Source organism: Erpetoichthys calabaricus, chromosome 4, assembly GCF_900747795.2.
Source record: "Erpetoichthys calabaricus chromosome 4, fErpCal1.3, whole genome shotgun sequence".
In the NCBI taxonomy this organism is placed as follows: Eukaryota; Metazoa; Chordata; class Cladistia; order Polypteriformes; family Polypteridae; genus Erpetoichthys; species Erpetoichthys calabaricus.
This window is the reverse complement of record NC_041397.2, coordinates 160,262,979-160,280,072: the sequence shown is the minus strand read 5'-3', so window position 1 is coordinate 160,280,072 and position 17,094 is coordinate 160,262,979. Positions and strand designations below refer to the sequence as shown.

Here is a 17,094-nt window from a genome sequence, read left to right as displayed (position 1 = left end):
ACAGTCTGTCATTGTGCTGCATTCCATCTCTCACGAGGATGCAAGCTTTTGAAAAAAAACCTGTTTCTGTCCACTTCATTAGCGATAGCAGCCTTGAAAAACTCCAGAGGTTCAGCCTTTTGCTCCTCCTCACATGGAAATTAGGGCTCTTGTTGCATCATTTGTGCCCCCCACTCCTTATTCTCTCATAATTGTCATCTGTGAGGAACATAACTTTCCTTTTTTTTCCCTGCACAGTCTAGTGACACATGTCAAATGCTTTTTTCTGTCCCTTTTCTCTAGAAATATGCTACTGTATATTCACTTTTGCTTTTGAAAGAGTATTTCTAAAAACCCAGATGCTGCTGTTGCAAGTGTTATTGTAGATGCAGTTGCATTCCTCTACTTAACACTCAAAATGAACATAGCAAGATGTGTACCTTGTCTCTTCAACATTCTAGCATAATGGTCTTGCATTCACTTTAGGTTAAATTTTTATGTCTTTTTTTTTTTTTAGGTTTTTAAAATAGGGTTACTTTATTATCCAAAGGGAGAATTAATTTTGATACATCAATATCCACTCCTTCAACATGGCATACAAAATCGTGTGTGTATGTATAATTTACATTAAAAACAAACTACACTTTAAGGTCTCCTAAAACTAATAATACAATAGTTAATTTCCCTTTTGTTTTTTTTGCTTCCCAGTATTAAGGCTTTTAATTGTTGGTGCAAAAGAGTTCATGTATCTATATGGCCCCACACCTGAAAATGTGTGCCTAGAAGAAGCCAATACTCTGAGTACAAGGCATGTTTGGGATCTGGGATGATTTTCTGGGGTTTCCTGAAGATTATTTATTCATAAACTGCTTGTAGAAAACCATTTTGATGTAGACCAGTGCTTTTAATGGCTATCTGTAGTCCTGTTTTTAAGTTGTTACTTTCATTATTCAAGGAAACAAAATAATCCAACACCCCTAATATCCATTTGAAAAAATAATTGCCCCCATAGTTTCATGCTGCATCTTTAGCAGCAATAATCGGTATGATTTGATACCCGTCTTCCACAGTTCTGTTGATGAATGTTTACTTAGCAGAACTACTTTAATTCAGACACATCTAGGTTTGCAAGCATGATTGGTTCATAACCTTCTACAGAATCTCTTTTGGGGTCAAGATAGTTTTGATTATGCCACTGCAAAACTTTAATTTTGTTTCTTCTGAGCATTACAGTTGTAGATGTACTTTTGTGTTTGGGTCATTGTCCTGCTGCATAAACCATTTATTCTTCAGCTTCAGGTCACGAACAGGTGATTTCTCCTTAACTATATCCTGGTGAAATACAGAATTCATAGTGGCTCCAATAATGGCAAGTCTTCCTAGTCCCATGGAAGAAAAGTATCCCCTTACCATCACATTACCACCCCTATGTTTTATTGTAGGTGTAATGTTCTTACTGTTGGATCATATATTTCCTTTATGCCAGACACAGTGTGACCTCTGCCATCTAGATAGTGATGAATTTGTCAATAGACAATTGTTCCAAAAGGTTTGGGTATCGTCCAGGTGTTTCTTTGTAGTTGCGAGACAAGGACATGTGTTACACTTGGATAGCAAAGGTTTCTGCCTTGCTGCTCTTGCATTAATCCCATTTTTATTTTGTCTCTGTATTAGTCATGAACACTGACCTTAGCTGAGGCTACAGAGGCCACTTTGGATGTACTTCTGGGATCTTCTGTGACCTCATGAATGAATAACTGAATAATATGAAAAATGAATACCTTTTTTTCCCTCATTTAATCTGTAATTTCCTTTAGTTGTTGAATAGTGTACTTCTATAAACCTTGCAATGACTACATCATTCTCATGGGAAGGGTCAAAAAAATGAAGTAAGGTTTAGATTTAACAGGCCGTATTCAATTAGGTCTGTTTGTGTTTAGTCAGCTGAGTCTATCAGTCACTTTTAGTCAAATATGTGAGTGAGCAACTGAAAGGGTAATTACCTTTTTTACATAGGTAATACCTGTGTTGGATAACTTAATTATCTAATGTATTAAGTAGAAATTTAGAAATGGTGTTTTATTTATTGTGATTCCCAATATTACCCTTTGTCTAAAGGTCTAAAGGCATGCATTTTGACAAATAAGCAAAAATAGAAGACATCAGGAAGGTTAAATACATTTTCTCAGGACTCTTTGTGAACGCCTTATTACTTGTGGGAGTCTAACTTTGCCCATTCTATGATCATAAACAAGCAGTGACAAATAATCATCAATAAACTTCGGGTTAAACACTATTTTTCTTGGTTTATCCAATGTTTCGAAGGAGAAAATCCTCATACCACTAAACAAACCTCTCTTTGTCTCTATGTAGCCACTCCTAAGTCTGTAACAAATCGAGCCAGGAGTGCCATATCATCTGAGAATTAATATTTGAGGTCCTACTACTGCATACAGTTGTAATTAATGTAAATAGAACTGGCAAGTTTACACACCCTGAGGAACCATCAGCATTAACAACTCAAAACAGACTCTAAACTGTTTTAGAATGGTCTGTAAGAAATAATCTATATATAATTCACTAAGCCGCCGACAAGTAGCCACCCATGGAAAGCACGCAAGACAGCCACGGCCACCGTATATAATTCACTAAGCCACCGACAAGTAGCCACCCATGGAAAGCACGCAAGACAGCCACGCCCACCAACTCTAAGACCACTGGATACGGCGACAACTCGCAGAGCCACGCCCACCAACTCAGACGCAGCAACTCACAACACCGTTCACCATTCACGTTAGTCTCTGCTAGACTCCACATGCACCTCTGAGCCACGTTGACTTTTCGTTAGTCAACCTCAGTGGAACCTCGGTTCACACAGAGGCAGCGCGAGAGAGAGCCGCGCACACACAAGCAGTGCCAGAGAGAGACAGACGCACACACACAGGCAGCGCGAGAGAGAGAGCCGCGCACACACACAGGCAGCGCCAGAGAGAGACAGAGGCACACAGGCAGCCCGAGAGAGAGAGAGCCGCGCACACACACAGGCAGCGTAAGAGAGAGGGGGCTGGACTCATAAGGTAGGAAGGCAGTTAAAGAATGCACTGGGCTTGATTTTGTTTTCACTTCTGTTTACAGCGATCAGTTCGTAGTGTGCATTGTTGCAATGTTACTTTTCTTGGTGGTTTATTAAATTACGGATTTTTTCAAATGTTCATTTTTTTTCCCTGTGCTTAAAACTCATTAAAAAAAAAAAGTGTTTTTAGCCAGCGGTTGGTAGCGCTATAGCGCAAACTATTGCAGTGTTAGTTTTCTCAGTGGTTATTCAATGTTTTTACATTTAGTTTACTATTACACTGTGCATTCTATGGTTTAATTAACTATATTTGTGCTTAAAAACTTAAAATATATATTTTCATACAGTTCGTACAGTCTGGAACTGATTAATTGTATTTACATACAATCCTATGGGAGAAATTGCTTTGGTTCACTGTATTCTTTTCGGTTATGACGCACGACCGCGTCCACCATTGCAAACTGTTTTACACGCCATGGTCTTAGAGTTGGTGGGCGGGTCTCCGTGAGTTGCTCTTTCGACTGGGCACATGACCAGGCAGTGTGTATGCTTCGAGTGTGAGGGTGGATGCGACAGGACCATCTAAGAAAAATCATGTTGCGGATGTGAATTGCTGTATGCAGCGTGTAAAACAGTTTGCGAGGGGTATTCCATGGTCTTAGCTTCAATGTGAATCGCTGTATGCAGCATGTAAAATGCTGTATTGTATGTTGCCCTCTCCAGAATTAACATCTTTTCATTCACCTATACCCATATACTCAAAACCAACCTCATTTGGACAACTGTGTCTTTCAGGAAGTGTTCACCCATCAATACATAATTATGCGGCGTATGCTACGCTGCGGGTTGTCTAGTATTTTAATAATAAAGTGGCTGCTATTCATCTGCTGCAGAATAAGATAAACCATATTACTGCAAAGTAATAAAAAAAATAGCTAAAAACAATTTGTTTTGGCACTCTCAAGATGTTTTACAATAAGATGAAAAACACTAAATTGCATCATCAGTTCCCTCTACAATGTCTGTAGATGTTAGCCAACATATTTATAATCATCATTTTCTTGTGGATGAAGCTTCTTTATTGTTGGTACTATAACTCACTTCTTCTATAACAATGTTGGAATCTATAGATTTTCAAAATGTGTGGTGCCAGACAGGTGTTAGTTCACCTGCACAAGTCTTAAATAGCCTTAAATACCATCTTTTGCTGCATTGATATTAAACATAGATGAAAGACCTGTGTGTATGTATGGAGCAGTCTGCTCTGCTCACGTTCAACCACGGCTGCTAGATGATGGCACATGCATGTACTTTTAAATTTTTCCGGTGCTTGCATGCACCTCACTTCCCAGTACAAAAGACCTGTGTGCAGCAAACACCACCGTGCAACAATGACATCGTTCTAATGATACATATGTAAGAGAGACAACGTCAAAAGGAAGCAAATACTGCAGCTCAATAACATGCACGTGAAACACCTCAGCAATGTAGGGAAAGGTGTATCCCAAAGACCACACACAGCTATTTCATTATATTCTTAAAAGCACTCGCCACAGCATCCAGATCAATCCTCTAGTACTTGCATCCATCAGCAACAGGCTTATTTACTATTGCCTTATGTACTAAGAAAACATTACATCTATCAAAACATTTACACAATTCATTAACTTCATTTGCTTTAGCTAATTCTTCAACAGCCTTTATTAGCCCTTTGAAAATAATCATATTATTCTTTTTTTGCAATATTCTATAGATTTTCCTCTAGTTTTTTCATTTATACTTCTTCATTGCTTCCCTCAGGTGCTGCATATGTTGGCTTTACATATATTTCAGCTACCCAAATCCCTTTATTTAAGAAGTTTGCCTCCTCTTGTTAATGTAGTGCCTTACATGCTTTGTCGCATACTATACAAGGACGGTAAAGGTTGTTTGCCACTCCAGATCAGTATTCTTTGTTATTCAGTAAGTGCCATTATCAAAACCTTATTTGTCAAAAATGTACATTTAGGTTGAAGTATCTTAACAGAAGTACTTGGAAGTCTCATTTTGACACCATTGTAGATGAGAATTGGCAAAGAGGCATGCAGTGCAGATTTCTTTGTTTCTGGATGCTTTCCTTTATGTACAGCTACAAATAGTGGGAAAACCCACCCTGTTCTGCTCACCACACATTACACTGCTTGATCTTTAAGGAGTTTTTACACAGTCTCACAACATTTTGAAAGTTATGTAAAAATAAATGTTTTTATGTTACTGAAATAATAAAGAGGAACGAAAAGGAATTCAACCCAAGAGAACTGGCTACTAAGTGTCAACTTCATCATGAGTTGTCATAAGAATCATGTAATTAGAGTACTCCTTTTAATCCTTTAACCTTACTTACACTGCATCTCAATTTTTGTGGTTAATTCTTGTTTATTCAGTCAGCAAAATTTTGTTTTCAAAAATTGCTTATTTCATTTATTTTCAATTTTGTGCTACCTGCTAGTTTACAGTTGCAACAATACTTTATTACACTTCCAAAACAGCAAATAAATGTTCCATCCGTCCATACTTCAATTAAGGGAATCAAAACATCAGTTCATAATCATACTAGTCATGATAGGATTTTTTTTTTCCTTTTAGCATTACTTAATTACACTGTATTAAAGAGAGGGCGGATTTGCTTTATCGTACTGTATTTGTCGTCGTACTGCTGTGAGACGCAGCATATCTGTGAGCATGTTATTGCCCCGTACAGACGCAGTGATTGCACTTCAGGACGCTCTTCGGTATGTTGTCCAGTTGGAGGAGGTCCCAAGAGAGTTTAGAAACCTCAGATTTTCCTGAATGAGTGCCGCATTAATAGGAATGTTTCTTGAACAAGCATCACTGAACCTCATAAAAGCGGCTTTTTCGACGTCTTCAAATGCAGCAGTACACATAGGTTTGCAACCCCAGATTTTTCTTCTTTTTTTTGCTGTTTTTCAAGAAAGTTGACAGTGTCGATGGCGAAATTCCGAATTTACTTGCAACGTCTTTTTTCTTTTTGCTGCAATCGAGAGCTGCAAAAAATGAAAGTTTTTTTTTCCTAATATAAACTGTTACCGTTTTTTTTGTGTCTGCCGTTTCTATAGGAGGGTGACAATGAGTTAAATTCCAATGGATGTTTTTCAAATGTTGACGAGCAATAAGCAAAAGGTATCACTGAAAACCGTAGGAAACAAAAAAGGCAAAAAAAAAAACAGTACGAGGAAAGTTCGAAGAAAGAAAAAAAAATTACAATGTTTCTGGTTGGGGAACATTGTGCACAACTGAGCTGCAGCCACAGAACTAACTGCTCTGTGGATGATTCATTCACATTCATTGTGCAATGAAAGTATCAGATGAATGTACTTCATAGTAATGAGATTTCTGTAGACTTGTGTGATATGGGGAAGCTGTGGGGACCATAAAAATACTTTGTTGTAATGAAAATTTCGTTGTAAAGATATTCGTTGTAATGGAATTTTACCTGTATTTTATTTATATATACAGTAATCCCTCCTCCATCGCGGGGGTTGCGTTCCAGAGCCACCCGCGAAATAAGAAAATCCGCGAAGTAGAAACCATATGTTTATATGGTTATTTTAAGCCCTTATAAACTCTCCCACACTATTACAAACATTTCACGCACAATTATACAGCATAAACCCTTTGTATTCTCTTAGATATTAGGTAAGATTCATTGAAATTATGTATGTAAACACAGTTTACATACAGTAAAACCTAAATATTATTTTAAAGATATCAAGCATCTCCGATATCACATATGTTACAGCCATTACGACAGACAGGCCACCAGCAATAAATACGTACAACGCAAGAAAAATTGTATACAGTAAAATGTGTGTACAGTGACACTAAACTATGTACATGTAATAAGTACTGTACATAAATAATTAATTATGGTTACTCACCAACAATGACACGACGACTTGTCCGATAACGATGAGTTTAATTTTATTGCACAACAAAGGAGAGCGTTACAGCTCTTCTAAAGGAGCCTCTTCAGGCGACTGTTTAGCACCGCCGTTGTTCTTCTTCCATCACTCTTCAATCTAAATCCCTAGAGCAGATTCCATCCAGACTACTGCCTTATCACGTCCACTTGCAACTCATTTTGCGCCCTGGTTAAAAGACACTGCGGCCGTAGATCTTATATGCTTTTCCTCCTTTTTAAATAAAAAGAATCGTGGACTCATCGTGTAGCTGTTTCCTTCCTTCAACATATCCAAAACTTTTACCTTTTCTGCAATCATTTGCATCTTCTGTTGGCGCTTGTGCACGTTAATGTTGAATGAGTGAGATTACACTTCCTGGTTAATGCAACACTCCGTCGCTGAGCCAATCAGCAGCACACAGGAACTTAACCGCGTGCTCTGATTGGGTAGCTTCTCAGCCATCCGCCAATAGCGTCCCTTGTTTCAATTCAAATGCGTCCCTTGTTTCAATTCAAATGGGCAAATCAACTGAGGAAGCACACGTACTGTAGACCGCAGACATCCGCGAAGCAGTGAAAAATCCGCGATATATATTCACATATGCTTACATTTAAAATCCGCGATGGAGTGAAGCCGCGAAAGACGAAGCGCGATATAGCGAGGGATCACTGTATATATAATACAGTGCATCAGGAAAGTATTCACAGCTCATCACTTTTTTCACATTTTGTTATGTTACAGCCTTATTCCAAAATGGATTAAATTCATTTTTTTCCTCAGAATTCTACACACAACACCCCATAATGACAATGTGAAAAAAGTTTACTTGAGGTTTTTGCAAATTTATTAAAAATAAAAAAAACTGAGAAATCACATGTGCATAAGTATTCACAGCCTTTGCTCAATACTTTGTCGATGCACCTTTGGCAGCAATTATAGCCTCAAGTCTTTTTGAATATGATGCCACGAGCTTGGCACACCTATCCTTGGCCAGTTTCACCCATCCCTCTTTGCAGCACCTCTCAAGCTCCAACAGGTTGGATGGGAAGCATCGGTGCACAGCCATTTTAAGATCTCTCCAGAGATGTTCAATCAGATTCAAGTCTGAGCTCTGTCTGGACCACTCAAGGACATTCACAGAGTTGTCCTGAAGCTACTCCTTTGATATCTTGGCTGAGTGCTTAGGGTCGTTGTCCTGCTGAAAGATGAACCGTCGCCCCAGTCTGAGGTCAAGAGCGCTCTGGAACAGGTTTTCATCCAGGATGTCTCTGTACATTGCTGCAGTCATCTTTCCCTTTATCCTGACTAGTCTCCCAGTCCCTGCCGCTGAAAAACATCCTCACAGCATGATGCTGCCACCACCATGCTTCACTGTAGGGATGGTATTGGCCTGGTGATGAGCAGTGCCTGGTTTCCTCCAAACGTGATGCCTGGCATTCACACTAAAGAGTCAATGTTTGTCTCATCAGACCAGAGAATTTTCTTTCTCATGGTCTGAAAGTCCTTCAGGTGCCTTTTGGCAAACTCCAGGCGGGCTGCCATGTGCCTTTTACTAAGGAGTGGCTTCCGTCTGGCCACTTTACCATACAGGCCTGATTGGTGGCTTGCTGGAGAGATGGTTGTCCTTCTGGAAGGTTTTCCTCTCTCCACAGAGGACCTCTGCAGCTCTGACAGAGTGACCATCGGTTTCTTGGTCACCTCCCTGACTAAGGCCCTTCTCCCCTGATCGCTCAGTTTAGATGGCCGGCCAGCTCTAGAAAGAGTCCTGGTGGTTTTGAACTTCTTCCACTTATGGATGATATAGGCCACTGTGCTCATTGGGACCTTCAAAGCAGCAGAAATCTTTTTGTAACCTTCCCCAGATTTGTGCCTCGAGACAATTCTGTCTCGAAGGTCTACAGACAATTCCTTTGACTTCATGCTTGGTTTGTACTCTGACATGAACTGTCAACTGTGGGACCTTATATAGACAGGTGTGTGCCTTTCCAAATCATGTCCAATCAACTGAATTTACCACAGGTGGACTCCAATTAAGCTGCAGAAACATCTCAAGGATGATCAGGGGAAACAGGATGCACCTGAGCTCAATTTTGAGCTTCATGGCAAAAGCTGTGAATACTAATGTACATGTGCTTTCTAAATTTTTTTTTTTTAATAAATTTGCAAAAACCTCAAGTAAACTTTTTTCACATTGTCATTATGGGGTGTTTTGTGTAGAACTCTGAGGAAAAAAATGAGTTTAATCCATTTTGGAATAAGTCTGTAATATAACAAAATGTGGAAAAAGTGATGCGCAGTGAATACTTTCCGGATGCACTGTGTGTGTGTGTATGTGTGTGTATATATATATAATAAATATACACAGGTTCATAAATATTTGGACAGAGACAACTTTTTTCTAATTTTGGTTCTGTATATTACCACAATGAATTTCACCTACATGGAGAGCTCCTTTGACTGCATGTTGTCTGTTCACAGCAAAATTTTCCACATGCAAGCACCACATCTCAAATCAACTCCAGGCCTTTTATCTGCTTAATTGATAATGACATAACGGACTTGCCCCCACCTGCCCATGAAATAGCCTTTGAGTCAATTGTTCAATTAATTTTGAGCCCCTGAAATGAAGGGATTGTGTTTAAAAAATGCTTTAGTTGCCTCCCATTTTTATGCAATCGTTTTGTTCACCCCACTGAATTAAAGCTGGAAGTCTGCACTTCAACTGCATCTGAGTTGTTTCATTTAAAATTCATTGTGGTAATCTACAGAACCAAAATTAGAAAAAAGTTGTCTCTGTCCAAATATTTATGGACCTAACTGTACTGAGAGATCTCAAAATTGCTGTTGGGAGAAGGCGCCCTTCAAATCTGAGAGACCTTGAGCAGTTTGCAAAAGAAGAGTGGTCGGAAATTCCAGTTGAGAGGTGTAACAAGCTTGTTGATGGTTCTACGAAGCGCTTGATTTCAGTTTTTTCCAAAGGGTGTGCAACCAAATATTAAGTGGAGGGTGCCAATAATTTTGTCCAGCCCGGTTTTTGAGTTTTGTGTGAAATGATGTCAGATTTGGCTTTTTTTCTGTTTTTTTGCGTTGTTCAAATGCACATAAAGAAAATAAACATGTGTATACCAAAACATTTGTAATTGCAACAATTTTCTGGGAAAATTCCAGGGGAGCTGATAATTTCGGCCATGACTGTATATAGTTGGTGCTGTGAATGAACAAAGTGAGAAATGTACTATGGAAAGGTCACTTTACATACAGTACTTCCCCAAAGTCACAATCACAACAAAATAAACACAACAACAACAAAAAGTATACACTTGTATACTTTTAGGTATGTATATTTGTAGTAAAGAATTTTACAGTATAATCCACATCAAGCCCTGCAATGAGACTCCAAATGAATATTGGCAGGGTGAATGTTGTGGTAAGAGAAAACTCTGCCTGCTACCTGTTATCTTGTCAGTGCTATAAAGGGCTGAAGTTAAAAGATTTCATAGCTGAGCAGGACAGCTGTTCCTCTCAAGTGTGTATGGAATTCATCATTTGTGAAGTATTAAATACCAGTGTGTGGTGTCATTTTTTGTAACATTTAAGATAATATGGTTTTGGTACAGCAGACCAATTCGTGTCTAACTAGGAGCATACCCCAAATGCAAAATACTTTCTCACAGACTGCAATGCAATAGCAAAGCAACTATAACATAATATTTATAAGTAGAAATACAATGTTTATGAAAAAGTATTTCATTAGCCATTTATGTACCTGGTTTCAAAGCTTGCTAAATAAATACATAGACCACAGTGGCACACTGAATATGGATTGATTTTTCACTGCTGCCTAAAGGAAGGAGAAAATAACTGATATTAAGAATACATTTCACATATTTCACTGCACAACAAAGTTTTTGCTTCTTGAACACTGTTGGGTGTTTCTTATAGATTTTTGGGTGCTGATCACGAATATCACATCAAAATTTACCCATCATGTACCGTTTCAGAGACATCTTCAGTTTTGCCATGATTTTTTCTTATATTTGTATCCAAACATTATCGCTTCCGTAAGTGACTTCTCAACAACGGTTTGTGCAGCCTGGGCAGGTCTGAACGAGCTTGACGCTGTCTCAGCATGTTATAAAGGTGACTTGCATACACCGATCCTGCTCATTTGGTTAATATAGTCAGTGTGTATGTATAATATCAGTATAGTAAAGTACAGTATCTGTAGCAATATAACAGTAAGTAAGCTTGATGCTATAGACGTTCTGGTGTCAGGCGATATGTCTCGTCAATGTCGTAACAGCCGTGATACATTCTGCTATGTCTGTGGCTAATATACACTTGCGCCTCAGAAATGTTAGATGACTGAGTTTGAAAGACGATGCCGTTTGCTGTTCCGATGATATGGCGAGAACAGAAAGACCATGTGATGGACTCTTACTTCTGTTTGACTAATGTGTCTGGTTTCTCTGCCAAAAACAAGAAGTCAATTGAATATCCTAATCTGCCCTCAGCAATGAGACCCGTGCCACATGATGACAGTCTTCCAATTCCGAAACCACCAGAGGATTGGACCTTAGACAAACCAGATGAAGAAACTGCAATGCAGGGTACTGACAGTGACATTGACCCAGATTTTGAACCGTGCACATTAGGCGGTCCACATCTGTTAACACAGTCCGAATTGAACGATTTGGTCAAAGGATTTGGGTCTGTCAAAAGCCAAAACCGAGCTGCTTGGGTCCAAGACTGCAGGAATGGTGTTTGCTATCACCAGGTACGAAAATTTCTGTGTTTTGAGGCCGACATCATGATATAACCGAATTTTTTGCACAAGTCGACAGTCTCTGTTTCTGTTGTGACATTGAAGGATTGTTCTCGGCCTTGGGTTGTGATCACAACCTGGAAGAGTGGCGTTTCTTCATTGATTTGTCAATATTCAGTCTGAAAGCTGTTCTGCTACACAGTGGCAACGTTTATCCTTTAGTACCTGTTGGCTATGCAGCTATGGGAATATGGAACTGTTGCTGAAGTATATAACTAGAATATCTGTGGGGATCTTAATGTCGTTGCTCTGTTACTAGGACTGCAGCTTGCCTATACAAAGTACTGTTGTTTCCTCTATGAATGGGACAGCCGTGCCAAAGAGTCGCAGAATTCTCGACAGAACTGGCCACTCCATAAAAAGTTAGTTCCAGGACAGAAAAATGTGGCACATGAATCGCTTGTCGACCCGGCAGAGATATTTTTGCCTCCTCTTCACATAAAACTGGGACTCGTGAAGAATTTTGTGAAAGCACTGAACAAGGAAGGCGAAGGTTTTTGTTATTTAAGACCGATGTTCCCAAGAATAACTGATGCCAAGATCAAAGAGGGCATTTTTTTGGCCCCCAGATCAGACATGTTATAAATGACAAGCGGTTTGAAGATCTGTTAGTTGGGCCGGAAAAAATTGCCTGGAAAACCTTCAAAGATGATGTTGACAATTTTCTGGGCAATTACAGAGCCCCAAACTACATTCAGCTGGTAGACAATCTTCTCAAAGCATACAAGTCAATGAGGTGCAACATGTCACTCAAGATTAATTTCCTCCACTCACACTTGGACTTCTTCCCCGCAAATCTTGGTGCTGTCAGTGACGAACACGGTGAAAGGTTTCACCAAGACATTGCTATGATGGAGAAACGATACCAGGGCAACTGGAATCCATCAATGCTTGCTGACTACTGTTGGACACTGCAACGTGATGCACCAGACATTGAATACAAAAGAAAATCCGGAACAAAACACTTTTAATTCTGTTGAATTTAATAGCTTATGCGAAACATAAACGTGATTAAATACATTATTGTCAGTAAACATATAAATGTCTGTTTCTCAGAGTTCCTACGTGATGCAGTAAAACCAAAACTATATTTGTGCATACCCAGTACGTACCTGTCACAATCGGCAAAAACTTTTCAGGAAGCAAGACTTAAAATTATAGCTTGATTTGGTTTTCTGGCAGGTATTTTAAAGCAACCCCATGTGAAGCTTCGTATCTGAACTTAAAATATTTTAAGTCATTTTAGGAATAGGAAGTGATATCACTGGTGCTACCACACATTTATCATAGGAGGAGGAGGTTGGGAGTATGTGCTAATAGCGTATTGCCACACACACTGGACCCCAGTGCAGCAGGTGACACCTCAGCAACACAATGGAATAATGTGAGGTTGTTTACGGTGGATAGATTGCCAAATCTGTCACCAACCCCCAAGTTTTCCCTGTAAGTTGGAGTTGCATTTCTTGGAGGGCATAATAAATTTTGTTAGTAGCTCTGGTGCCTCATAAGACTGGTTTAAAACTAATTTGCAAAATATGCTTTCTGTGTTTGTAAGGTACTCTGGATTTCTCCCATATCCTTATAACATGGATGTAAAGTTAATTAATGACCTTGAACTTGGCCATATTTTGAGTCCATGTGAGTGTGTGCATGAATGTTCCTTGTGGATAGACTGATTCCAAGCTTGTGCCCAGTGCTGACAGAATGTACTTCAGTTCCATAAGCAACAATTTGAGTAAGCATTTTTGAAAATCAATGCATAGATATTTGTTTAATTTTATTCTCCATTTCATTGTAGTTTTTGTTACGTTTATCTCTAGTTGCAATGAAAGCAATGAATAAAGTAGCAAGTCATATTAATGAAATGCAGAAGATCCATGAAGAATATGGTGCTGTGTTTGACCAACTAATAGCAGAGCAGACTGGGGAGAAAAAGGAGGTGAGCAGCTACCTTTTACAAGTCCTAGTTTTTTTCTGACGAAATGCTGCTCAGCATTGTCGTCATCTTTTGTGTTAATTGGATTTATAGCCATATTTTATGTATTTCAAAAATGTTTGCCTGGAGTACTGTACTGTAGTACTGTACTGTACTGAAATGGAAAAGTTATTTTTTTCCTTTTTTGTATGTTAACATATCATATATTTAATACTTAGGAATTTTGTTACATGGTGTGAACCTCTTTGATTGTAGTTGCACTTGAACTGCAACATGAGATAACGATTATTTTTTAAGGTTGCAGATCTCTCTATGGGTGACTTACTACTTCATACCATAGTCGTTTGGCTTAACCCTCCCACTTCCTTTGGAAAATGGAAAAAAGATCCAGAGCTTGCTGTTTTTGGTAAGATAAAAAAACAACTTTAAATATCACTCTTTTTGGAAACCCATCCACAGAGAATTTCAGGAACTGAGATTTATTTATTTTTAAGAGTGTGTATCAAGATCATTACCTTTCAAAGTCTTTTTGTTACTACAGGTTATTTGGGGGACTTACAGGGTATGTTCTGTAATAGTTGCCTTTAACTCCCAGTCCAGAACTCCTTGCTTTTCATTCCCTCTGGCCTTTTCCCTCACCTCATTTTTCCCTCAATTGTGTATCTTATCTGAATAATCTACTTCTGTTTCACGCCTGATGGACAATCAAAATGTTGTGTGTCTTCATTTTCACACAGAAAAAAAAATCACCTATTGTTCCTTTTTCAGATGCACTTATATGCAGCTGCTGTTAAAAAAAAAAAAATAAAAAAATAAGGTGGCCCTAAAATACAATGCGCAGAAACAAATTAAATCATGCAAAAACAAATGAGAAAACGTAAATACAAATCAGAATGTGCAAAAACAAATCCGAAAACGCAAAAAAAAAATTGAATATGCAAAAGCAAATGAGAAACAATAAATGCAAATGGAGCAGCACACAAAAAAAATGTGTGTCTTGCAACAGTTTGGTGAATATTTGCTTGCTTTTACGCACTCAGCATTACGTTATGATTTTCTAAAGTCTGTACAGGACTGACAAACTTGTGTGTGTAATACTTTAAAACTTTTACATACCTGCCGGAGATCCAATTAATGTCCAATCATTAAAAAATAGGTAATTAGAAGGTAGACGTTCTGCATCACTGTTTCCATCACACCACCTGTTAAGACCCAGTAATTGATTCTTGATATACTGCCGCCTTGCTTTTTTTTTTTTCTTCTTCTTCTTTGTTTGAAATGTTACCACAAACCAGAGGTTAAAGAGTGACCAAGCTAAAATATGACGACCAAAATGAAAGATTTCAGGATTTAACATTAAATTGTCATACACTAAAAGGAATTTCTGTCTCTTTTCATACTTGCTTTATAAATATGGTGATATCAAATGCTGAAAGTGAAATATAACTAAATGCCTGAGTCATACTGGATCTTGAGACTGAAATGAGCAAAAATGCTCTTGGAACATACTGCCATGAGAGTTAAAAAACAAAGTTTTTTAAATAGTTTTCTGTTTCATCCACAAATGACAATATAGCTCCCTGGGTTTGAATGTGAGAGAGACACTCTCCTCTGGTGGACACTCCTCTGGTGGGTACAAAGGAGCGGAAATACCCAGAGAAGCTGTCTATAAAAGGAGTCCCGTGAGTAATGGGGTGCAGACTGCTCTTCCCCAGGCAGCTAAAAGCTCATCAGTTGTGATGCTTGGCCTCCGGTGAGAATCATATGTGGATGCTGGCCTTGGTTTGGCTCATGGAACCAGGGGGAAGTGTGGTGTATGGGTTGCCTCTGACCTTGGGTGAGTGAAGTGACACAGAGCCGGGTGGGGGGTATGAGCTGAATAAGCGAACGGTAATTTTTTAGGGCCACATCTAGTAGTCTGGCTCAAAGCGGCTGATTCTGTTTCTCCTTCTCTCTCACCCCCGAGTCATTACAATACATTTTAGGTTGATGCCTAATATTACAACAGTGTTGACGTGAAAAATGAATATTAGGAATACAAATTGTCATACAAACACTGCATTGCGCATGTTAAATACTACATGTCAGTAGTGTTTATACTAATGTAATAAAAAAGGTCAGTATAAAATGTTTGCAATGCTGAAAATTATAGCTTAACTACAAATTAAAATACTGAAATATGTTTGTAATACTTTAAACACTGCTCTAGCAGAGAGTGCTGAAAGTTATGCAAACGTTATCATTTCTGCCAAAGTACAAAAATACCAACAAAAGATAAATATTTTACCTTTCAGCATTCTTGCTTTCACCACACCAATCATTGAAAAGCTGGGATTAAATCGTGAACTTCAGTTTTCACTGGTTTTTCCGCCACCATTTGGGTTATGCACTGCTTTTTGTTTTCATGCATCTTAATCTGTTTTCACAGTCTTCATTTTGTTTGTATGCTGCTCCATTTGCATTTGTTCCTTCTGATTTGTTTTTGCGTATTGCAATTTGTTGCGTATTCAGTTTGCTTTTACACATTCAATTCATTTTTGCGTTTCCTATTTGTTTTTGCACATTCTGATTTGTTTTTGCACTTTCTGATTTGCTCATGCGTATTCAATTTGTTTTTGTGTTTTCTGATTTGTTTTTGCATGATTTAATTTGTTTTTGCACATTGCACATCAGGGCCACCATAATATAATGGTAGTATAAAAAAATTTAAGCTGACAAGTCATTACTCTAGCAGTAAAAATTAAGATTTTTCGTAGACTGAATGAAAGCTTAATACATTTGTAAACCTGCAACGTTATGTTAGCTTCTCGCTCATGTTTGTGGGTTTTCTGTGCTATATTCAGTTAAGGTGCTAAAAAACATTAGTTCTTATTGAAATTGAGATTCTTCTTGCACTAATGCCTATAAGAATCTTTTGGAAGATGCAGATTTTTTTTTTTACCTTTTAAACTGTTATCACAACATAAAGTAATGTGCTGAAGTTTTAAAATATTTTGCCTTTATAAAATATCTTTAACTTCTTTTCTGTGGTATAAACTATAACTGAACTGTGACAAGTTACCTTTTTTCTTTTTTCAGTGTTCAAAACTGCTGTAGTGTTTATATACAAAGACTGTTCAAAGCAGAAGAAAAAAATTGTAAGTCTGTTGTTCAATAACCTATCTGCTTATGTACTAGGTTTTCCATTTAAACTGATATTTGCTCATTTAATCTTGGAATACAAGAATTCTTTGGGTAGTTAATATTGTTTTCACATTTGGTTTTATGCATTGATCCTTTTTTGTCAGTACATTATATCTAAGATGATTCAAATACTGTA

At 38.2% G+C, this 17,094-nt stretch overlaps 1 protein-coding gene across 7 annotated transcripts in view; it reads left to right on the top strand.

The window, feature by feature from the left end:
• The window catches only part of LOC114641433 (TIAM Rac1 associated GEF 1), a 471,138-nt gene that overhangs the window by 439,172 nt on the left and 14,872 nt on the right, over positions 1 to 17,094 (top strand). For 5 of the 7 annotated variants that reach the window (XM_051925737.1, XM_051925739.1, XM_051925736.1 and 2 more), the window contains 3 exons: positions 13,660 to 13,778; positions 14,073 to 14,181; positions 16,854 to 16,916. In XM_051925737.1, coding sequence (XP_051781697.1) covers positions 13,660 to 13,778; positions 14,073 to 14,181; positions 16,854 to 16,916 — 291 coding nt within the window. Of the gene's footprint in view, positions 1 to 13,659; positions 13,779 to 14,072; positions 14,182 to 14,543; positions 14,592 to 16,853; positions 16,917 to 17,094 lie in introns of those variants that run through there. The other 2 variants (XM_051925738.1, XM_051925740.1) reach the window with 2 other exon arrangements.